Below are 23,362 nucleotides of genomic sequence, written 5' to 3' on the forward strand. Positions count from 1 at the left end.
TTATTCCATTCCAGCCATTACAATGAGCCCGTCCTCTCCTCCCACCAGCATCTCTGCTTCATATAGAAAACAGAATGTAAGCTTGCGAGATCAGGATGGTCAAACGAGGCTTGGTTGATTACACCCGCTATAGATAATCCTCTTATTTCCCCTTGTATAATAGTGTGCTGTGCTGTAGTTAGTACACGCTTCATTGAGATTGATAAAATGATGTGTGGAAAAATAATGTGTTCAGCAAAAAAGACGAGAAGAAGGATGAGAAGAAGCCAGATCCCCCGAAGCCACCTGATAAGAAACCGGATGACAAGAAACCGGATCCCCCGTAAATATATTCAGTTTCTATGGTTATATGGATGTCTTATATTTATAAACCAAAAAAACGGATTATAAATTAACAGGAAAAATCTTTGTGTTTTATGTTTATTTCAGTAAAGAAGTGTGGATCATTGACCCCGCCACAGATATGTACTACCAATGGCTGACAATAGTAGCTGTCCCAGCATTCTACAACTTAATGCTTCTGGTGCCAAGGTGTGTGCTGTTTTAGAAGTCCAGATTTAGAGTTTCCCAAGATATTGTTGAGTAATTGTGAATGATCAATACTCTTGTGTTTCTGCTTGTCTCCCAGGGCTAGTTTCAATGACCTGCAGGCCAACTATGTAATGCTGTGGATGGTTCTCGACTACACTTCAGATGTCATCTATTACATTGACACGTTTGTGAGATCTAGGACAGGTAAAACCATTCTTGTTTAGGGTTGTTGAAATAATTTCGACATAACATAGCCTCGTTTAACAATTTATTATTTGCGATAAAGCTTTGGAATGTCATCAACAGGTTTCCTGGAACAAGGATTGCTCGTGAAGGACCCAGTGAAACTAAAAGAACACTACCGAGCCCAGAAGCAATTTAAATATGACATCATATCGATGATACCTACCGATCTTGCCTTCATTCCATACGGTTACAACAATCCAGAGTTCAGATTCAACCGCCTCGGCAAGATGGCTCGCCTCTTTGAGTTCTTCGACCGAACGGAAACCAGGACAAACTACCCCAACATTTTCAGAATCGGCAACCTTGTGCTTTACATCCTGATCATCATCCACTGGAACGCCTGCGTCTTCTACGCCCTCTCCAAACTCCTGGGCTTCGGCTCAGACACCTGGGTGTACCCAAACATCACTGACCCCGAGATGGGCCAGCTGTCCAGGAAGTACGTCTACTGTCTCTACTGGTCCACGCTGACCCTGACCACCATTGGAGAGACCCCGCCCCCTGTCAGAGACATCGAGTACCTGTTTGTTGTCGCCGACTTCCTCACGGGCGTGCTGATTTTTGCAACCATTGTCGGTAACGTGGGCGCCATGATCTCCAACATGAACGCGGCACGCGCCGAGTTCCAGGCCAAGATCGACTCCATCAAGCAGTACATGGAGTTTCGTAAGGTCTCCAAGGTCCTGGAGGCCAGGGTGGTCAAGTGGTTTGACTACCTGTGGACGGAGAAGAAGACCTGCGACGAGAAGGAGGTTCTGAAGAACCTGCCGGACAAGCTGAAAGCTGAGATTGCCATCAACGTCCACATGGAGACGCTGAGGAAAGTGCGTATCTTCCAGGATTGCGAAGCCGGCCTGCTGATTGAGCTTGTGCTCAAGCTGCAGCCGCAGGTCTTCAGCCCCGGAGACTACATCTGTAAGAAGGGTGACATTGGCCGAGAGATGTACATCATCAAAGAAGGGAAGCTAGCTGTGGTGGCGGACGATGGGGTCACACAGTGGTGTGTGCTGAGCGATGGGGCGTACTTCGGAGATCTCAGTATCCTGGGCATCAAGGGCAGTAAGGCTGGCAACAGAAGAACAGCCAACATCAGGAGTGTGGGTTACTCTGACCTCTTCGCCCTGTCTAAAGACGACCTGATGGATGCTCTCACTGAGTACCCTGACGCCAAGTACGCTCTGGAGGAGAAAGGCAAGGCCATCCTGATGAAAGACAACCTCATTGATGAGGAATTGGGAAACAAGGCCGACCCCAAAGAAATGGAGAACAAAGTCCTTACGATGGAGACCAACATGGAGGTCATGACAATCAAGTTCACCAGAATGATTGCCGAGTGGGCAACATACCAGGCCAAGGTCAAGCAGCGCATCAGCAACATGGAGGCCAGGGTCAAACCCCTCAGGCAGGACAAATAATCAGGCAGGACAAATAATCACATGCAGAATATCTACTCTACATATTTGACAGACACGGACATTAAATGTAAATATATAGCCCATACTCACAATTTAGATCTGGTTAGATCTAAATAGCTTTCCATCCAAGTGGATTATAACCATAAACTGTATTGTTGACTAGTCAAAAGCAGTGAAGGCTGGTGGGAGGAGCTATAGGAGGACGGGCTCATTGTAATGGTTGCAATGGAATAAATGGAACGCAGTCAAACATGTGGTTTCCATATGTTTGATACTGTTACATTTTTTGCATTCCAGCCATTACAATGAGCCAGTCCTCCTATAGCTCCTCCCACCAGCCTCCACTGGTCAAAAGTATACCTAGATTCAAACATAAACTCAGCCAAAAAAGAAACGTTCTCTCACTGTCAACTGCGTTTATTTTCAGAAAACTTAACATGTGTAAATATTTGTATGAACATAAGAAGATTCAACAACTGAGACAAAAACTGAACAAGTTCCACAGACATGTGACTAACAGAAATGGAATAATGTGTCCCTGAAGGGGGGGGGGGGGGCAGAATCAAAAGTAACAGTCAGTATCTGGTGTGGCCACCAGCTGCATTATGTACCGCAGTGCATCTCCTCCTCATGGACTGCACCAGATTTGCCAGTTCTTGCTGTGATATGTTACCACACTCTTCCACCAAGGCACCTGCAAGTTCCCGGACATTTCTGGCGAGAATGGCCCTAGCTCACACCCTCCGATCCAACAGGTCCCAGATGTGCTCAATGGGATTGAGATCCGGGCTCTTCGCTGGCCATGGCAGAACACTGACATTCCTGTCTTGCAGGAAATCACGCACAGAACAAGCAGTATGGCTGGTGGCATTGTCATGTTGGAGGGCCATGTCAGACTGAGCCTGCAGGAAGGGTACCACATGAGGGAGGAGAGTGTCTTCCTTGTAACGCACAGCATTGAGATTGCCTGCAATGACAACAAGCTCAGTCCGATGATGCTGTGACACATCGCCCCAGACCATGATGGACCCTTCACCTCCAAATAGATCCCGCTCCAGAGTACAGGCCTCGGTGTAACGCTCATTCCTTCGACGATAAACGCGAATCCGACCACCACCCCTGGTGAGACAAAACCGCGACTCGTCAGTGAAGAGCACTCTTTGCATGTCCTGTCTGGTCCAGTGACGGTGGGTTTGTGCCCATAGGCGACGTTGTTGCCGGTGATGTCTGGTGAGGACCTGCCTTACAACAGGCCTACAAGCCCTCAGTCCAGCCTCTCTCAGCCTATTGCAGACAGTCTGAGCACTGATGCAGGGATTGTGCGTTCCTGGTGTAACTCGGGCAGTTATTGTTGCCATCCTGTACCTGTCCCGCAGGTGTGATGTTCGGATGTACCGATCCTGTGCAGGTGTTGTTACACGTGGTCTGCCACTGCGAGGACGATCAGCTGTCCGTCCTGTCTCCCTGTAGCGCTGTCTTAGGCGTCTCACAGTACGGACATTGCAATTTATTGCCCTGGCCACATCTGCAGCCCTCATGCCTCCTTGCAGCATGCCTAAGGCACGTTCACGCAGATTAGCAGGGATCCTGGGCATCTTTCTTTTGGTGTTTTTCAGAGTCAGTAGAAAGGCCTCTTTAGTGTCCTAAGTTTTCATAACTGTGACCTTAACTGCCTACCGTCTGTAAGCTGTTAGTGTCTTAACAACCGTTCCACAGGTGCATGTTCATTAATTGTTTATGGTTCATTGAACAATAATGGGAAAGTGTTTAAACCCTTTACAATGAAGATCTGTGAAGTTCTTTGGATTTTTACAAATTATCTTTGAAAGACATGGCCTGAAAAAAGGAAATTTCTTTTTTTGCTGAGTTTAGTTATTTGTCCTGCTTGTTTGATCGGTTTAAAGTGATACCAAAATGTTTTTATTTTGTAATAAATACAGATTATCCAAAATCGGTCTGTATTTGAATATTTCTGCTGGTGTGCTTTTGAAATGTCTAGGTCAGTTGCAATGGACATTACCTGAAAATAATTGGATGTCATTTTCACTTCAACTCAGATTGTACTGTACTTGTTAAAACTAAGAAGCTTAAAACTGTAAAATCAAATGCAAACATATTTATTTGAACTTTCAGTAATATGTTCTCTTTTCAGTGGTTGAACATCTCGGCTCTTTTAAGCCAATCGACTGAATGTATGGTGTTGAATAAATTAACATGTCTTGATTAACTTCACTGGGGTACGAGACAGTAAAAAAGTACTTCAGAATCATAAATGACACATACAATCCTCAAAAGTCTTACAAATCCATCTGTTTGCATATGTTTAAATGAATTCTTCACAAAGTACAAGTTGGAAAAAAGCAGTCACTTTTATTTAGCATGTTTTCACAACACTTGATTTTAAGCCTTTTTATCATACATTTTTAAAGGTAACAGTTAATTCAAACCAACCTATAAACTGACTGCTTCCATTCCAAGATCAGGGTGAAAGTTTTCCATTCTCTGGGCCCTGGAGTCCTTTTAAATGTACAGGCGAGCAGCAACTTCAGCAGTACAAAACAGAGATACAAATAAATGAGGTACAGCAGAAACCCAAAGAAGCGATGGAGGAAGGGAAGGCTCAGGGCGCAATATCTGAAATGTATTTGTTGGGGCAGGTTCTTCACAAGCAGCCCTGAGCACCGTTGTTAAGTGGCATTACCGCGAGCTGGCTGACTGCTTACGCCCCGACAGACTGAAAGACGGCATCAGGATTCAGGATCCATTGATATTCAGTGATTACATCCCTATGGAATTGTCCAGAAACTAAGACAAAGAAACAAATCAACTGTTTACTGTGCCAGTGCAGAAGGAATTTTCACAGCTAACTTTTCCAAATCAAAAATTAAAATTTTTAAAAAAGGTCTGTCGTAAGTTATTTTTCTACACAGAGACAAATCTTCTAGATTGCTGAAGAAGATCACTGGAGAGCAAAGATTTGTCAGTAACACTTGGCAAATGTCTGTAGACATTTCATTTAGTACAAAATTCCTTGATTCTAAAAGGAAGATACCCTAGCTAAACCTGGGATATATTTGGGGTTGGTCTTCTAGAAGTGTAGACAACCAGAATAAATGCTATTCTGATTGTATAAATGTACTGAGGATTACAATATAACACCGGTTAGACAAGGGCAACACAGGAAGCCTTTAGAAAAAAATATTTGAGAACAATCATGTACTTGTGGCCAAAAAAACAAAAACATTCTGAAAATGTCTAAGTGCACTTACAACAGCTCCGACAAAGTTTCAGTCTACTCTCAGTGCTCCAATGGTGAAAATAATTGTGTGTCCCAAATGGCACCCTAATGGGCCCTAGTCAACAGTAGAACACTAGATAGGGAATAGGGCGTCATTTAGGACAGATGCTCAAGGTAAACATTTTCTGAAGATGCTGTCTGAATGAAATTACTTTCCAAGTTCCAAACACTTCCATGAAAAACGGAGTCTGGTTCGATTGGATAAATAATATGGAAGGTGGGGGGGGGCCAGGACATCATATAAACTCCAAGAGCTCACGGTTTCCCTCGTCACATCAGCTTCTGACTACAGCGATGCAACCGAAAGATCGCAAGTAACAGACTGCAATGAGGACTGCGATGCATGAATGGATGTAGCCTTTTCTGACTCACAAATGGTAAAAGGTTTCTACATTGTCATTGTCACAATCCAGATTATTAAATAATCCCAGGCCTCCCCTTTCCCAACAAGAAAAGTTGTTCATCCAGTCAAGCATCAAAATAACCGATTTCAACCTTAAAATAAATAGTAAGGGGGAAACAATCCTCTGTACATAAAACAATGAAATAAGATAAAGGATGTGTTCAGAACACATTCACACAACGTGGGAAAGGAAACGTACGTTTGATCACATGAAGTTCAATGAAGCTGCTCCAAGAGATCGGGACGCTGGCACGGACAAACTCCACTACTAGAGCGCTCTACCTTTAGATTAACCATTGTGTTGGTTTTCGGCTTTTCTCATCTCGAATCTTAAAACGATTTTGTGTTGGTTGGTCATCTTTCGTTTATTTTTTCTGATATGGGGGAAGAGGGAGATTGTGAAAAGGAGTACTTTTTCAGTGTGGCAGCCATGGCCTCAGAGCATGCCAAACCCTTTGGCATAGAGGATGGCTTTGAGCAGTCTCTCTCTCAGCTTCTCCTTGGTGTCGTACTCCGGGAGCAGAAGCACGTTGAAGCAGGTGTGAGATGTGGGTAACCTGCAGAAAGGGGCAGAGGAGAGGGAATGGGCCAAAGGCCATTCCAATTGTCAAGGTCAACAGGCGATTCATTTGGAATGGGATTACATTGAACTGTAACCTGAAGACAATTCATCAATTTCCCCTCAAACCAAATGCATGCAAAGTACATGGTTATTTTTATATACACAATTGCACACATTTGCTAGTTGCATGTTTCCAAAGTGATGTGAGTGAGCTCTGTGGGCCTGCAGAAGGAAGACATCCTCACCTGTCTGTGTCGGGGCCGTTCTTGGCGATGATCATCTTGAGCTTTCCCAGGCCTCCGACAGGGGCTCTGTCTGTGCCCGTGGTGAACTGCAGGAACAGCCTCTTCTGCTCCTCAGCAAACGAGTGCAGCGTCTCCCAGAACTCCCTGGTGGGTCAAGTACAGACAAGGCTTTATATTAGTGTCATATTCAGGGTTTTGGGTCACTGTCCCTGATGTCAGCAGCAGATCAAACCGCTGAATTTCAACATTTTTGGACGGTCCTTTCTGCAGTCAAGTCCCTTTTGAAGTAATGATTCATCACCTCCACACACACACCCTAAAATAAAGCAATTCCTTACTTAATGATGCGTGAATCTCTGCTGTAGCCGCCATCGTATTCTGTCGTTTCTTCAAGTGCTTGAAAGTCTAGATTCTGTGTGTGATACACACATTATGGAGTTAAAATCATATTTAAAAACCACTAAAAAATAAATACAAACGACAAAATTCTCTTTTCTACAGCTTACCCTGCTTCCACAGATAAGCAGCTCGATTTCCTCCGGCCGGAATAAATATTTCAGCGGGGACTCGTTGGTGACCATGTGAAAACCTCTTCTGAAGGCTTTGAACTGCTTCTCAACGCTCTTATTCAGCATGTACTCCGCATACTGAGCTACAAACTCCTGTCGACCACAAGATGAAACAACGGCATGATTCTCTGGATGGAACGCTACCTCATACTCTATTCAACTGGTAAAATAAGCTACATCTAAAACAGAAAAACCCTAATAATTAAAATGTCTAAAAGCATGATTTTGAGTGAAATCATTTTCACAAATTCTTGAAACTCACTTTTCTGTTCTCGTTGGTGACTGGAATTTGATCACCATTTTCCCTTAAGTCGTACATGAGGGGGTTTCCGAACAGGTCCGTCTGGGATATCTGGAAGGTGATCATCATGTCCTCCTCCACACTACCCTCGTACTCTAACAGCTCCTTCAGACTCTGGTACAGAACCTGCACACAGACAACAGGGGAGAGCAGACAAATACGTTATCAATAACACCTTCGTACATACCACCATTTCAATGGTATTTAGCTGTTAAGGTATTTATTACCCTGAAAGAAAGTAAAAAGAAATGTAACACCATAGGAGTCGACAGCCATGTCGCAGCACATTGGTTTAAATACCACTCTGGAGATGAAGATCATTAAGCTCATTTTATTAATAAAACAGGACATCACATACTAACCGGATTGGAGTCTGCGAGGTCCCGGAAGGTTCCTTTCTTGCCCATGAGCTTTCTGTAGACCACCATGGGGAAGTGAACGTCCAGGATGCAGTTGTTGTAAATGGCCAGGCCAAGGACGATGCCGATCAGCGTGAACTGACCCTCGTTTTCAAACGACGACGGGTTGAACCAGAACATCTTGGTGTGCTCGTCGTACGCAAACATTCCTGAAGAGAAGGAAGCAGTGTTAAGGACAAGGAACAACCTTTACAATATGCAACACAAACCAACCACATCCACTGCAGTAACGACGAGGACCTTTATGAAACACAACAGCAACACAAATCAACCACATCCATTCCCAGTCTCACAGTGACGGTTCAGCAACGTATCGACCGACTGACGACTTGGTTTCTCACCAATATCTGGGTTGAAGATCTCCTCCACGACGAGCTGAAAGAACTCTTTGGAAACCCCTCCTTCATCTACACCTTGCTCTCCTTCAAACTCCACATACAGCTGCTTCTTCAAGTCTGCAGGATTCTCCATGGCGATCATCTCAAGCTAACAGGAAGAATAGAAGTAAAATAATGATCTAAGACTAGTGTGAGGAATATAGAGGACACTCTCTCCAGTCAGTACAAACACCACTCCAATGCTTTTAAATCCTTGAGGGGGAGTAGACAAAACAAGTGCACACTTCGGGGTGGTAGAAACTAAACGGGGCCTTGGACTTACCCTTACGAGGGCATCATCGATGATGTGGTCGCGGCGTACTTTAAGCCTCAGGTAGGGGTTGAGCTGCTGTCCCTGCACCAGGCTGTAGAGTACTGTGATGCGTCGCTCGCTGTACATGCGGATGCGGTTGTCGTAGTACAGGCCCAGGTTCTTGGTCACGGCGTTGAGGATGAACGGACACGTCATGAAGGAGAACTTGTTCTCCGTCTCCACTTTAAAGAATGTGTAGTCCTTGTCCATCTCTAGGACTTCATTCAGGGGCTCGTTGACAAACTCCTCGAAGGGGATGAGGGGCCGCCGGCTGTCGGACGTCCGGATGGTAAGCTCAGTCTCCAAGGGGTCTACCCGGGGGCCCTTCTTGTTTCTCCTCTCCTCGCCCAGCAGCTCCTGCAGCGTCAACTCGCTGGACTCAGGGATGGGCTCCTCGTCCTCCTCTTCGTTGTGCTCCGTGTCCACCTCCCCTCCCATGACATTTGCATAGTAGACAATCTTCAAGCACTTGGTGGCTGCCACCACAGCATCGTCGTCGTTCACCAGGTTGCGACTGTTGAACTCGTTGCTGACCACCTTAGCAATTAAGATAATAATACATTTAATTTGTATAGAGCTTTTCATTACAGAGGAATCTCACAACTCTATGTAGGCCAACAAAAAGAAACAAAGAAAATACAAAATACCAAGAGAATCTAGCTACCTTGTAGGTGATGAGCTGCTGGAAGGTCTCCATTATGCGGTGGATCTGCTTAGCACTGTAGTGAGACCACAGGCGGGCCAGCTTGGCCAGCGCAGGTAGGGGCAGCTTGCTCATGGCCCTGCAGAACTGGGGCAGGGCGATCTCCAGGTAGTCTGGGCTGTGGAGGTTACTATTCTCCATCACCACCACAAACAAGTTCAGGTAGTTGGGGTCCCGGGAGTAGACGTTGTGGTACGTCAGGTCACATTCCACGTTGGGCGACAGGTAGACCAGTGCGTTGAGGAAGGCAGCTTCGATCTTATCGTTGGACAGCAGTCTCTGGTAGACCCTCCTGACCGCGTCGATGTCCACAGACACCTCGTCAGGACCCAGCTTCCCCACATTGTCCCCTGATGCAGCGCTGTCTAACCGGGATGAGGAACCGGGCGAGTCCTCCTCCATAGCAGCAGCGGAGCAGGCGGCCGCTTCCTCCTCGTCCTCGTCTTTGTCCTCGTCCTTGCTCTGGAGGGACTTGAGCTCCTCCTTGGTGGGTGGTTTGGACCGGCGGAAGCTCTGCACCAGGCCCTCTGCGCTGGAGAACACCCGTCCTATGACCCGGATCAGAGGGGAGTAGTCCTCCTTTTCTCCACAGATGTGTAGTATCTCATTCACTTTCTCCTCTGTTAGGTAATTCACATCTGGAAACACATCAATGTAATACAGTTAATTAACGCAACACATGTAATATTGAGTTACGGCTAAAAAGTTAACCGTTTCAGTTAAGTGTTCAGTCAAGATCGACGATCTGATTCTGAAATTCTGCACTAAAATTGAAACACTCCGAAAAGTATTGATGCACGAATGAGTCACTTATGCCAACACACCTTTGAAGTCGTCCCTTACACAATGATTCATTGTGGTGCCTTTCTTGGAGGGGTGTGGGTCGCACAGTTTGGCATTGATCTTGTACAGCTCCAGGGCCTTGACGGCGGCTGCATTGTTGTCCAAGCGGTGGGAGCCCCGGGACGAGGAGCACCACGCGTTCCAGCAGGAGTCATTTCCACAGCCCTCCGTTAACTGGTGGTAGTAGCGCTCTATTAGATGCTTGGCGGCTGCTCGCTTCCTGAATTGGAGGTCGTTCAGATTGGAAGCATATAGAGTTATGAAACTCATGGCTGCAGTCTCAATCAAAACAGCACGGAAATCAGTCATATCAACATCCAAAGTGGTAACACTTAAAAAAACAACAAGGGGAACTTAATGTCATATATAAATATCAATACATAGGAAATGAGATAAGACCCTAAATTTTAAGAACAAAAACGTTTATTTTCATTGGGAACTTGTGGACTCAGCATCCACTGTGTGCCTGCTGCAGTCAGCAGACCATGCAGGAAGGGATGGTATGTGGAAGCCAAAGAGGAAAATTATTAATATGAAGGTGCATAGATGGTGACACTTAGACAGAATGGCTGTGGACATTCATTGGTTAGTGAAAGGAGGGAGATATTATTAAATATTAGCATTCCATAGATAGAAATGGGCATTCCATAGATAGTCAATTAACATGTTCTGAGGTAGGTGATTAAATTAACTTACTGTACTGTAGCTAGCTACTGTATGTTAATCACAGAATGACATGACTGACAACTTAAAATAAACTTACATTCGGCTTGCTTCAGTGTTTTCTATGTCAGACTCCTCTTGTATTCTAAAAAAAAAAATACATCAATAGCATAGGTCAGGAATATGTAGCTAAATCTGTTGACAGAACCATCTAGACTACCTACTACAGCTAGCTATAGCAGAGAAATGAACTAACTTGTCTAGCGAGTGAAACGAATTTTACTAGTGTAGCGTTAGCTAACTAGCTAGTTAAGATAGCCACAACTATCAGTAAGTGAACGCTAGTTAATCTTAGGTTAATATAAACACATTTCTGACTGATGATGAAATGGCTATAGGAACAGCGAATATAAATCTGCAAAGACCGATACAAGTAGCTAACGTTGGCTAGCTAGCTAACGCAGACAGAGTGATGACCGTGCAGCTTGCTTGCTAAGTAGCTAGGCAAAGTCGTTCAGGCGATAATGTTTTAAATAACATAGTTACAATTCAGCAATACATCGTCGTAACTGCACGTTAACGTGAAATCAGAACAGCAAACGAACTAGCTATCTAACAGTTATGTTAATAACTAGCTAAGTAGCATTGCTAGCTAGCCAACTAGCGGTTGCTAAATCCACTTTTCAGGCCTAGCCTAGCTGGAGGGCAACATTAGCTAGCTGCCTACATACCTGGAAATCTACAGGAATGTTGCACTTTTACTTCATTTTACATGTCAGTTACATAGCTAGCTAGCCAGAAACCATACGTTGGGAAACATTTTATTGCTACGATACAAAAACATGCATCCTTCCCCAAACCACGACACTCTATTTATCTCCATGCCGACCTGTCGTATCCTCCTGCAGGGGATGTCTCGGCCTGTGGTAGCGCACACTCACAGTCCCTCTCGTCGGAATTCATACGAGACTTTCTCCCGCAGTTGCCCGTGATCCTGTGTAACTGTATGAATGAACACTTTCTCCACAGGTTGGATATATTTTCGACAAAAAGTTATGTTACTGCTAAAGGCTCTTGACGGTAATGGGCGATTTAATTGAATAAGGAACTTCATTTAAGGCCTATTTCATGCTCTAGTCTCTGTTTGGTGTTTACAGCCATCTTGACTTCAACAACCCGAACTGGGGACACGTCCCAGAATGCAATGTTGCGGTAGGAATGTTTTGTTCAAAAGCCTTTTCCCTAACTTTTGAGCTCAGTTCAGTCATTGAGCAACAGCAAAAATAGTGCCGCCTTTGTATGCCTGTTACAAACGCCTCCAAAATACATAGCTATCCCTATTAAAATTGTTCCTTGAGTCAGGCAACCCGGTTTCCGCCACTAATTACTACACCGGTGTCAGAAGTGGGACATATGCACTAACGTTTTAATTCTTAAACGTCTAAGCTGTATACCCCTTTAGGTATATAATATTTTTGTTTAATTATTTGATAAAATATAGAATTTGGCCTTTACTACTATAGCCTATAGTAACGCATTGAATAACACATTAATAAATGGCAACAAAAAAAAGACAGTAAAAAAATAAATCATAAATAAGGTTTTGAAGTGTCTGTCCTATATCTAAGAGATATAAGAAAACTCAGGAAATATATATATTTTACACACCGTATTTAACTCCTTATTTTTGTTACTTAGTTTAACACATAGACTCTAGGGTATAACCAGTGATTTTGAGACTCATACCCTTCCACAGATCCTGTTTCTTCTTTATTATTTCCATATTATTGTTACATTGATACAGCCAGGCCTAATTCCATACATTACCAGTGTAAATTATCTGTACTTTCTCAAGTAGGCCTAAATTACATGCAATTAAAGGTGTAATCCATAAACATTTTTCTCTAAGGGAATTGATAATTACTTTTACAGAAATCACACTAAATATTATCACGTATTCATGGTTGGGCCAAAAGTGAATCGTCTTCATTTCTGGAATGAGGTCTTGCAGAGTGATGTGGATCTTGAAAAGATTAGGAAACATAAAACACAAGATGTTAGTGCTGATTTGACCTGTGATGATTACTGTAATTACAATGACAATATTAATGAATGCTTCAAACCTACTGGAACCTACTTTTGTCTGATGGCTCTTTCTCGCAAGGGCAGATGCAGCATGACAGTAACCTCTGGAAATAAAATAATGATTTGAAAGTGACCTGTCTGCTTCAGAGATACGCTGCAGTTCTGACTTTTCTTTAAATAGTTACATTATGGAACATGTATCCCCAACACTAGACAGGAAGATATTTAATAAACACTGAACAAAAATATAAACGCAACATGTAAAGTGTTGGTCCAAAGTTTCATGAGCTGAAATAAAAGATCCCAGAAATGTTCCATACGCACAAAAGGCTTATTTCTCTCAGATTTTGTGCACAAATGTGTTTACATTCCTGTTAGTGAGCATTTCTCCTTTGCCAAGATAATCCATCCACCAGGCATTTCAAGAAGCTGATTAAACCGCACGATCATTACACAGATGCACCTTGTACTGGGGACAATACAATTTCACTTTAAAATGTGCAGTTTTGTCACATAACACAATGCCACAAATGTCTCAAGTTTTGAGGGAGTGTGCAATTGGCATGCAGACTACAGGAATGTCCACCAGAGCTGTTGCCATAGAATTGAATGTTCATTTCTACGTGTAACCACGCAAGCCTAGGACCTCCACATCCGGCTTCTTCACCTGCGGGATCGTCTAAAACCAGCCACCCAGACAGCTGATGAAACTGTGGGTTTCACAACCAAAGAATTTCAGAAACCATCTCAGCGAAGCTCATCTGCGTGTTCGTCGTCCTCACCAGGGTCTTGATCTTACTGCAGTTCAGCGTCGTAACCTACTTCAGTGGGCAAATTCTCACCTTCGATGGCCACTCTGTTCACAGTGTAAATACAGTGCCCCATGGTGGCGGTGGGGTTATGGACAGGCATAAGCTACGGACAACAAACACAATTGCATTTTATTGATGGCAATTTTAATGCACAAATTTACCGTGACGAGATCCTGAGGCCCATTTTGTGCCATTCATCCGCGGCAATCACTTCATGTTTCAGCATAATGCACTGCCCCATGTCGCAAGGATCTGTACACAATTCCTGGAAGCTGAAAATATCCCAGTTCATCCATGGCCTGCATACTCACCAGACATGTCACCCATTGAGCATGTTTGGGATGCTCTGGATCGACGTGTAGAACAGCGTGTTCCAGTTCCCGAGAATATCCAGCAACTTCGCACAGCCATTGAAGAGGAGTGGGACAACATTCCACAGGCCACAATCAACAGCCTGATCAACTCTATGTGAAGGAGATGTGTTGAGCCTCATGAGGCAAATGGTGGTTACACCAGAGACTGACTGGTTTTATGATCCACGCCCCTACCTTTTTTAAGGTATCTTTGAACATTCATGTAAAATCCATAGATTAGGATTTAATGAATTTATTTCAATTGACTGATTTCCTTATATGAATTGTAACTCAGTAACATTTTTGAAATGGTTGCATTGTTTATATTGTTTTTATTTTTGTTCAGTGTAGTAGTTGCTGATGTATAGTTACTTTTATAATTTGCAATGATTTGACATACCATGACTAAGTTTTGAATCCAAGCTATAAAGCCACGATTTCTTGCCTGTAAAAAAAGGAGAGGAACAATGAGTAAATCAAATACAGAGATACTGTATTTAAAATGCTGATTAATTGACATCATACCATGTCAAGCTTCTGCCTAATCTGTTTGACTGCTGCATCATTGTGAGGACAGTCCAGTAGTCCTCCCTGGCTCTCATGGAACAGACAGTCCACTGTGAGTATTACATCACTTCTGGTCACTAGTCTGCTGCTGTCAGGTACAGTGTAGTCTGGGTTGAAGGTGTGATGCAGCACTACCAGAATGACATCTTTACCAGCTGTCAAGAGAATGAGGGAATATGTCAAAATAAACCAATAAAACTCTCAAATAAACTATTTAGTAATTTAATTTATAACATTAGCACATTGAGTAAATCTGGTGTGGAAAGAGAATATCTAGTAGAGAAGGAAATAACATTGCTTGAGAAGTCATATTTGGGATGAGTTACTGTACTTTGAATCTGTGGCAGTACTGCTTCAATATCAGTCCCGGCGCGGGAGACGATGGGACAGAAAGCCATGATGACATCACTCTCCACTGGCGACTTGACTTCCGTAAAACATCTTGTGGTGTTGTTGAGTTGTCTCATAAACTGAATATGAGAATCCAAAGTATTGCCAGTCGCAACTGTGTAGTATTTCATCTCGGGTGCTACTTAGACAAGAAAGATAAATCAGAAAGGTCATTGATAAAAGTATTAATGTTGGTGTTAATTGGAACAATGTTCATAGTTCAGTCAGCTATAACAGTATTGTAGGTTTAACAATTTACTTTATAATGCACCCCTTCATCAAAATATTACATTATACAAAAGAGTCCTGTTGAAAATTACCTCTCCGTTCCAACGTGGATCTATAGAAAGTGAATGAACAGACAAAGGGGTTTATTAGTCTAGATAGATACATTCAGGATAGGGAAACATGTACAACAACCAGTGTGCAAACCATATATCTTATATATTTCTTAATTCCATTATTTTACTTTTAGATTGTCGTGAATTGTAAGATATTACTGCACTGTTGGAGTTAGGAACATAAGTATTTCGCTACACCCGCAATAAAATCTGCTAAATACATGTATGCAACCAATAACTGTCACGTTCCTGACCTGTTTTCTCTTGTTTTTGTATGTGTTTAGTTGGTCAGGACGTGAGTTGGGGTGGGCATTCTATGTTTTGTGTTTCTATGTTGGGTTCAATGTGTTGCCTGATATGGTTCTCAATTAGAGGCAGGTGTTTGACGTTTCCTCTGATTGAGAACCATATTAAGGTAGGATGTTCTCACTGTTTGTTTGTGGGTGATTGTCTTCCGTGTCTGTATGTATGTATGTATGTTCGTACCACACGGGACTGTAGCGTTTGTTTGTAGTCTGTACCTGTTCGTGCGTTCTTCGTGTATATGTAAGTTCTCATGTTTTAGGTCAGTCAACGTCGTTTTGTTATTTTGTATTATTCAAGTGTTATTTCGTGTTTCGTTGTTTGTTTATTAAATTCATTATGTACTCATCACCCGCTGCGCCTTGGTCCGCTCATTCACCACAAGACGACCGTTACAATAACATTTGATTTGATCTTTCTCCATGGTGCGAACTGCATACATCAGCGTGAAGCTGTTTCACATTCTAAACTTTCACTTTCACAATATCCAGCTCTAGAGTACTTTACCACCTCAGTCCTTCCACTGGACAACATGATTTATTGGAATTAGAAAGTGAAAGTAATGTGTTATTGTAAATGTACTTACTGCCTCTGTTCTATTCTACATTCATAGAATTACTCATCTAAAAAACATTCCATTAAATTCTGCACTACCAGTTTCCACTTAACCATCTGTACTGTTTAATTCCTGTTGTAGACATAATTTAATATTCTATCACAAAACCTTTCATGACACCTACCCAACTGTAAATGATTGTTATGGTGTTCATATTGAACATGAATTGTCAAATGAAATGAGGAAAATAGACTTACCCTGCAGCTATGGGATTATTTTCTGTTGACTGTATTGCAGTTGTGGCTTGAAGTGATCTGTTCTAAGAGCAAAGAGAAAGTGAGACTAAACAGCATGAGATGATAAGGGGAGGGGGCAATTTTTTCAGAAAGTCACAAATGCTGAGTTTACACAGGCAGCTGCATTCTGATTTTTCTTCCACTAATTCGTCTTTTGACCAATCACAACAGATCTTTTTACATCAGATCTTTTTACATCAGATCTTTTTCAGAGCTGATCTGATTGGTCAGAAGACCAAATTGGTGAAAACATTTTCACACCGGTTACACTCACCCCCATTTTGACCTCCTCCTTTTCCGCAGCAACCAGTGATCCGGGTCAACAGCATCAATGTTTAGTTTCCGTCCCTCACCTCGCCCCTACCTGGGATCGAACCAGGGACCCTCTGCACACATAGACAACAGCCACCCTCGAAGCATCGTTACCCATCGCTCCACAAAAGACGTGGCCCTTGCAGAGCAAAGGGAACAACTACTTCAAGGTCTCAGAGCGAGTGACATCACCGATTGAAACGCTACTAGCGCGCACCCCGCTAACTAACTAGCCATTTCACACCGGTTACACGAGCCGGCTGGAGATCACGCTGCCCCCCATTCCCTCCAACCCGGAAGTGGATATGATGGAGGGCGGCCCCTACTCTAGACCAAGAAGGGCGGTGGTGCCACTGGCACCAGCTATGCCCTCGCTCAATAAATATGTGGAGGGTTCATGGGGGTCACCTTTGATGGCCAGAGAGCCGACAAAAGCTTACACCCCATTCACCAGAGTGGACGGCAGACAACCCCAGGGGATCCCCAGGCTCGAGGACACCATAGCTGCGTATCTCGTCCCGGGTACGAGCTCCTGACCGTCGCCCAGAAAACCAACTCTACCTACGACAAAGGACAGGCTCACAGCTCAGCTGGTAGAGAAGTCCTTTGCACTAGAGGTCCAGGCTGTAGCAGCAGCGAATAATATTGCCCTCCTGGCAGCCTCTCTGTCCCTTCTTACCACGGGTAAGACTGAGCTGTCAGGAGAGGAGATATAAGAGGCGTCGAGAATTTCCGGCGCCATACTTCATCTCCCGCAGGCGCCGGCTGTGTGCGCGGGGAAGTCCACGGCCACCTCTGGCTGTCTTTGATGGCCATGAAGGAATCTGACAAAGATAAAGAAGAGAGGAAGCAGCTATCTAGACACCTGCCATTGGCAGGAGGGTCTAGATCACTTCCCAGAGAGCCTCCCAGCTTCACCGTCTCTAGTAGACCTGGGTCTACAGCCAGACGGAGAGCCCGTTGAACCACAGCATCCGGCCTACCAAGGGTGGGCCCCGCCCCCGCCCCACCAGCACCTCCCGCCCCTCCTGCAGCACCAGAAAGAGCAGCCGCTCCACCGGCGAGAGAGGTGGTTGTGATGTCACCCTGGCGACACCCTAAGGGTGACCAGAAGAGACGGCGACCATGACAGGACGAGGGGGAGAGGACAGGAGAGAGCGCAGCGCCCTGTGCGACGGCGCCCACTGTTCCCCCCCCAGCCCTGCAAAGGGATGGGGGAGCCAACGTGTTGTTTGTTTAATAAAGACTGGATTCCAATTGACTTTGTCACAAGATAACCTCTTTTCCATAACAAACCAGAGACCGTTCAGGTTCCCTCTCTCTCTATCTCTCTCTCTTCCTCTCACCACTCTGAGTGTAGCACAGCCCACCACGGGTGCGTAGCTGAGCACACACATGAGGACGCTGTGAGTGGGAATGATAAGAGGGCAGCAAAGAAGACGCTCAAGATAAACCGCCATGCTATACCTCATAAAAACCCTACACCGCAGACTCCTAGGAGTAATGTGGCTCAGGGTTTAAAGAACAGCCTGTGTATACAACCCCATGTTGGGTCATGAACCTCTGTTTGGTTCAAGCCAAGATTCAGTATTCCTCATTGCTTTGCGCAATTTGATCGATTAAAAAGCAGACGTTTCTAGATAAAACACAAAGGTAAGAGCAATCACTCACCTGTACATGACAGATGACATTTGCCAATCTCGTCCTCACTCTTGACCGACTCGTTGGCGACCCCTTCAGCGATGATCTGGAATATCTTGGGAAGATTTGCATTGTCTGGTCCGAGGACAATAGGATTGTTGCTGTTGGGAAATACATTATTAACAAAGAGAACAACATCTATACCATAGACATATCAGCTGCAACACTTGGGTCATGTTCATTAGGCGACACAATGGAAAATGTCTAAACGCTTAGCAACTGAAAGCTAAATAAAAAAAGTCCAGGTAGCCTCTCCTTGTTTGTCAGTTAACTACTGTTCAGAGCCTAATGAACACAACCCAAGTAAGTAATTTTAAAGTCTATCCCCCACCTTTCGATTAGCTAGATATTTAGGCTTGCCATAACGCTATCTAGCTAAGTTCAGGAGTAAAAATGTGCTAAACAAGTCACATAATAAGTTGCATGGACTCACTGTGAGCCATAATAGTGTTTAACATGATTTCTGAATGACGCCCTCATCTCAGTACCCCACACATACAAATAATTGTAAGGTGCCTCAGTCGAGCAGTGAATTTCAAACACAGATTCAACCACAAAGACCAGGGAGGTTTTTCAATGCCTTGTAAAGAGCACCTATTGGGAAAAAAATTTGGAAAATAAGAAACATTGAATATCCCTTCGAGCATGATGAAGTTTGAATTACACTTTGGATGGCGTATCAATACACCTAGTCACTACAAAGATACAGGCATCCTTCCAAAGTCAGTTGCCGGAGAGGAAGGAAACTGTAACGTCCTGACTAGAGTTCTTATGTGTTTTGCTTGTTTAGTGTTGGTCAGGACGTGAGCTGGGTGGGAATTCTATGTTGTGTGTCTAGTTCGTCTGTTTCTGTGTCCAGCCTAATATGGTTCTCAATCAGAGGCAGCTGTCAATCGTTGTCCCTGATTGAGAATCATATATAGGTGGCTTGTTTTGTGTTGGGATTTTGTGGGTGGATGTTTCCTGTCTCTGTGTTTTGTCTGCACCAGATAGGGCTGTTTCGGTTTGCCACATTTTGTTGTTTTTGTAGTGTTAAGTGTTCACAGTTCGTTATATTAAATATGTTGAGCACTGGCTACGCTGCGTGTTGGTCCGATCCCTGTTCCACCCTCTCTGCTCGTGAAGAGAGGGAAGGCAACCGTTACAGAAACCAAGAGGTCAATATTGACTAAAACAGTTACAGAGTTTAATGGCTGACATGGAAAAAACTGAGGATGGATCAACAACATTGTAGTTACTCCACAATACTAACCTAAATGAGAGTGAAAAGAAGGAAGCCTGTAAATAATGAAAATATTCCAAGACATGCATCCTGTTTGCAATAAGGCACTAAAGGAAAACTGCAAACATTGTGGCAAATAAATGAACTTTATATACTGACTAGTGTCATGTTTGGGGCAAATCCAGCACAAAACATCACAGAGTATCACTCTTCATATTTTCAGGCATTGTGGTGGCTGCATCATGTTATGGGCAGTGCTTGACTTGGGCAGGATCTCACCCGAGCTGAGTACCGGAACGTTAAAATTCTCTACTGCTTGAGCTCCTGTTCCTTTTATAGAATATAAGCGCAAAAGTATTGTGGAGCTCCTGAACCTAAATATAAACAGTACCGGCACCAAAAATGAGTACCAGAACCTGTTTCAGTCCAAGTCAATCACTGGTTATGGGTATGTATGCTGGTCATTGGCAAGGACCAGGGAGTCTTTTAGGATAAAAATAAACAATAGAACTAAGCACAGGCAAAATCCTAGATGAAAACCTGATTCAGTCTGCTTTCCAACAGGCACTGGGAGACAAATTCACCTTTCAGCAGGACAAAAACCTAAAACACATGGCCAAATATACAGTGGAGTTGCATACCAAGACGACATTGAATGTTCCTGAGAGGCCGAGTTACAGTTTTGACTTGAATCTTCTTGATAATCTATGGCATTCAAATGTAGGTTTATTACCAACCAAAAGCGTCTGACACCACTGTGATCTCTATAGTGCTGTTGGCTGGTCTTCGTTGACTCTACGTAGGCTTTAACATTGGAATACTATGATCTATAAGGCCACTTTGTGAAAACACTATCGCTGTTCATCTTTAATGAGGACAGAAAATAAATACCAGTCATGGTTTCTGTCCTACTTCCTTTTATCGGTTCCTAAAATCAGAATGGATCATGGCAAAAGTATATTAGCTTCTCAGCTCCGTGGTCCTGGAATTCTCTCCAGATCATTTTAAACTCCTGGATCTTGTTTCCTTGGTGGAGTTTAAAAGTTTGGTTGACTCACATGTTGCTGAGGAATGTGAATGTCATTAGGACTTGATGCAGTTGTAACGGCAGTCTACGTCGTCCTCCTCCGACGAGGAGAGGCGAGAAGGATCAGAGGACCAATGCGCAGCGTGGTAATTAGACATAATGAATTTTATCAAACAAAACAAGACACTGTACAAAACTGACAAAACACACTAACTGTCCCAGTCCCGTGTAGCACCAACACTGACACAGGAACAATCACCCACAAACAAACAGTGAGAACAGCCTAACTTAATATGGTTCTCAATCAGAGGAAACGTCAAACACCTGCCTCTAATTGAGAACCATATCAGGCAACACATTTAACCCAACATAGAAACAGACAAACTAGACACACAACATAGATTTCCCACCCAGCTCACGTCCTGACCAACACTAAACAAGCAAAACACATACGAACTCTGGTCAGCACGTTACAGCAGTAGTACATAAACTCAGCAAAAAAGAAACGTCCCTTTTTCAGGACCCTGTCTTTCAAAGATAATTCATAAAAATTGAAATAACTTCACAGAGCTTCATTGTAAAGGGTTTAAACACTATTTCCCATGCTTGTTCAATGAACCATAAACAATTAATGAACATGCACCTGTGGAAAGGTCATTAAGACACTAACAGCTTACAGACGGTAGGCAATTAAGGTTACAGTTAAGAAAACTTAGGACAATAAAGAGGCCTTTCTACTGACTCCAAAAACACCAAAAGAAAGATGCCCAGGGTCCCTGCTCACCTGCGTGAACGTGCCTTAGGCATGCTGCAAGGAGGCATGAGGACTGCTGATGTGGCCAGGGCAATAAATTGCAATGTCCGTACTGTGAGACGCCTAAGACAACGCTACAGGGAGACAGGACGGACAACTGATCGTTCTCACAGTGGCAGACCACGTGTAACAACACCTGCACAGGATCGGTACATCCGAACATCACACCTGCGGGACAGGTACCGGATGGCAACAACAACTTCCCGAGTTACACCAGGAACGCACAATCCCTCCATCAGTGCTCAGACGGTCCGCAATAGGCTGAGAGAGGCTGGACTGAGGGCTTGTAGACCTGTTGTAAGGCAGGTCCTCACCAGAAACAACGTCGCCTGTGGGCACAAACCCACTGTCACTGGACCAGACAGGACTGGCAAAAAGTGCTCTTCACTGACGAGTCGCAGTTTTGTCTCACCAGGGGTGATGGTCGGATTCGCGTTTATCGTCGAAGGAATGAGCGTTACACTGAGGCCTGTACTCTGGAGCGGGATCGATTTGGAGGTGGAGGGTCCGTCATGGTCTGGGGCGATGTGTCACAGCATCATCGGACTGAGATTGTTGTCGTTGCAGGCAATCTCAATGCTGTGCGTTACAGGGAAGACATCCTCCTCCCTCATGTGGTACCCTTCCTGCAGGCTCATCCTGACATGACCCTCCAGCATGACAATGCCACCAGCCCTACTGGTGGCAGATACTGACTGTTACTTTTGATTTTGACCCCCCCTTTGTTCAGGGACACATTATTCAATTTCTGTTAGTGTGTATGTCTCAGTTGTTGAATCTTATTATGTTCATTCAAATATTTACACATGTTATGTTTACTGAAAATAAACACAGTTGACAGTGAGAGGACATTTATTCTTTTGCTGAGTTTATATTTGACTTGGGTTTCCTCAATGACTGTATAGATGACTTGGCTTTCCTCAATGACTGTATAGATGACTTGGCTTTGCTCAATGACCGTATAGATGACTTGGCTTTGCTCAATGACCGTATAGATGACTTGGCTTTCCTCAATCAATCAATCAATCAAGTTTATTTTATATAGCCCTTCGTACATCAGCTAATATCTCGAAGTGCTGTACAGAAACCCAGCCTAAAACCCCAAACAGCTAGTAATGCAGTTGTAGAAGCACGGTGGCTAGGAAAAACTCCCTAGAAAGGCCAAAACCTAGGAAGAAACCTAGAGAGGAACCAGGCTATGAGGGGTGGCCAGTCCTCTTCTGGCTGTGCCGGGTGGAGATTATAACAGAACTATGCCAAGATGTTCAAAAATGTTCATAAGTGACAAGCATGGTCAAATAATCATGAATAATTTTCAGTTGGCTTTTCATAGCCGATCATTAAGAGTTGTAATGACCGTATAGATGACTTGGCTTTGCTCAATGGCCGTATAGATGACTTGGCTTTGCTCAATGACTGTATAGATGACTTGGCTTTGCTCAATGACCGTATAGATGACTTGGCTTTGCTCAATGACTGTATAGATGATATGGCTTTGCTCAATGACTGTATATCTATGACTTGGCTTTGCTCAATGACTACCTGCCAAAGGTTGCACCGTGTCCATTACAATGGAGAAAAACACATCTCTTTTTGAAGATGCCCAATCTTCAGAGATAACAATAGAATGTGAAGTCAAAGATACTGGTTTCCATCTGTGGCAATGCGTTTCCCTAAATGCTTATGACAAATCCA

The 23,362-nt window shown here is 43.8% G+C and overlaps 3 protein-coding genes across 4 annotated transcripts; 1 reads left to right on the forward strand and 2 right to left on the reverse strand.

The window, feature by feature from the left end:
- Positions 1-636: 636 nt before the first annotated feature.
- LOC139532567 (cyclic nucleotide-gated channel cone photoreceptor subunit alpha-like) lies at positions 637-2,387 on the forward strand. Its single transcript, XM_071330355.1, has 2 exons — positions 637-735; positions 838-2,387. Exons 1-2 carry the CDS (start codon positions 663-665, stop codon positions 2,190-2,192), a joined length of 1,428 nt encoding a protein of 475 aa, XP_071186456.1. The 5' UTR covers positions 637-662; the 3' UTR covers positions 2,193-2,387.
- A 2,155-nt stretch (positions 2,388-4,542) lies between these two features.
- LOC139532564 (ubiquitin-protein ligase E3A-like) lies at positions 4,543-12,119 on the reverse strand. Its single transcript, XM_071330341.1, has 12 exons — positions 11,778-12,119; positions 10,989-11,033; positions 10,207-10,445; positions 9,344-10,020; positions 8,650-9,216; positions 8,331-8,475; positions 7,933-8,138; positions 7,532-7,696; positions 7,207-7,362; positions 7,039-7,112; positions 6,701-6,844; positions 4,543-6,450 (listed from the first exon to the last, which is right to left on the reverse strand). The coding sequence occupies exons 1-12, from the start codon at positions 11,849-11,851 to the stop codon at positions 6,330-6,332; spliced, it is 2,613 nt and encodes an 870-aa protein (XP_071186442.1). The 5' UTR covers positions 11,852-12,119; the 3' UTR covers positions 4,543-6,329.
- A 517-nt stretch (positions 12,120-12,636) lies between these two features.
- On the reverse strand, positions 12,637-21,116 carry LOC139532569 (uncharacterized). Of its 2 annotated transcripts, XM_071330358.1 has the most exons (10): positions 20,885-21,116; positions 18,575-18,705; positions 16,866-16,977; positions 16,553-16,614; positions 15,416-15,435; positions 15,037-15,234; positions 14,664-14,860; positions 14,539-14,583; positions 13,026-13,077; positions 12,637-12,911 (listed from the first exon to the last, which is right to left on the reverse strand). In XM_071330358.1, the coding sequence occupies exons 3-10, from the start codon at positions 16,869-16,871 to the stop codon at positions 12,847-12,849; spliced, it is 645 nt and encodes a 214-aa protein (XP_071186459.1). In that variant the 5' UTR covers positions 16,872-16,977; positions 18,575-18,705; positions 20,885-21,116; the 3' UTR covers positions 12,637-12,846. The 2 variants fall into 2 exon arrangements, with proteins under 2 accessions (XP_071186459.1, XP_071186458.1); XM_071330357.1 differs by lacking the exon at positions 16,866-16,977.
- Positions 21,117-23,362: the final 2,246 nt, after the last annotated feature.

The sequence above is a fragment of the Salvelinus alpinus genome, chromosome 10 (assembly GCF_045679555.1).
Source record: "Salvelinus alpinus chromosome 10, SLU_Salpinus.1, whole genome shotgun sequence".
Taxonomy (NCBI): Eukaryota; Metazoa; Chordata; class Actinopteri; order Salmoniformes; family Salmonidae; genus Salvelinus; species Salvelinus alpinus.

Bases quoted from the DNA above. Each gene is read 5' to 3' on its own strand.
- LOC139532564 (XM_071330341.1), bottom strand. From the start codon at position 11,851: ATGAATTCCGACGAGAGGGACTGTGAGTGTGCGCTACCACAGGCCGAG. The intron at 8,476-8,649 runs GTAAGTCCAAGG...TCTTCCTGTTAG, and splicing joins TCGATGATGCCCTCGTAAGG to CTTGAGATGATCGCCATGGA. The intron at 8,139-8,330 runs GTGAGAAACCAA...CCTTCTCTTCAG, and splicing joins GATCTTCAACCCAGATATTG to GAATGTTTGCGTACGACGAG.
- LOC139532569 (XM_071330357.1), bottom strand. From the start codon at position 18,676: ATGCAAATCTTCCCAAGATATTCCAGATCATCGCTGAAGGGGTCGCCA. The intron at 15,436-16,552 runs GTAAGTCTATTT...CACTTTCTATAG, and splicing joins AATAATCCCATAGCTGCAGG to ATCCACGTTGGAACGGAGAG. The intron at 14,861-15,036 runs GTACAGTAACTC...TTCTCTTGACAG, and splicing joins AGTACTGCCACAGATTCAAA to CTGGTAAAGATGTCATTCTG.
- LOC139532567 (XM_071330355.1), top strand. From the start codon at position 663: ATGCTGTGGATGGTTCTCGACTACACTTCAGATGTCATCTATTACATT. The intron at 736-837 runs GTAAAACCATTC...TGTCATCAACAG, and splicing joins GTTTGTGAGATCTAGGACAG to GTTTCCTGGAACAAGGATTG.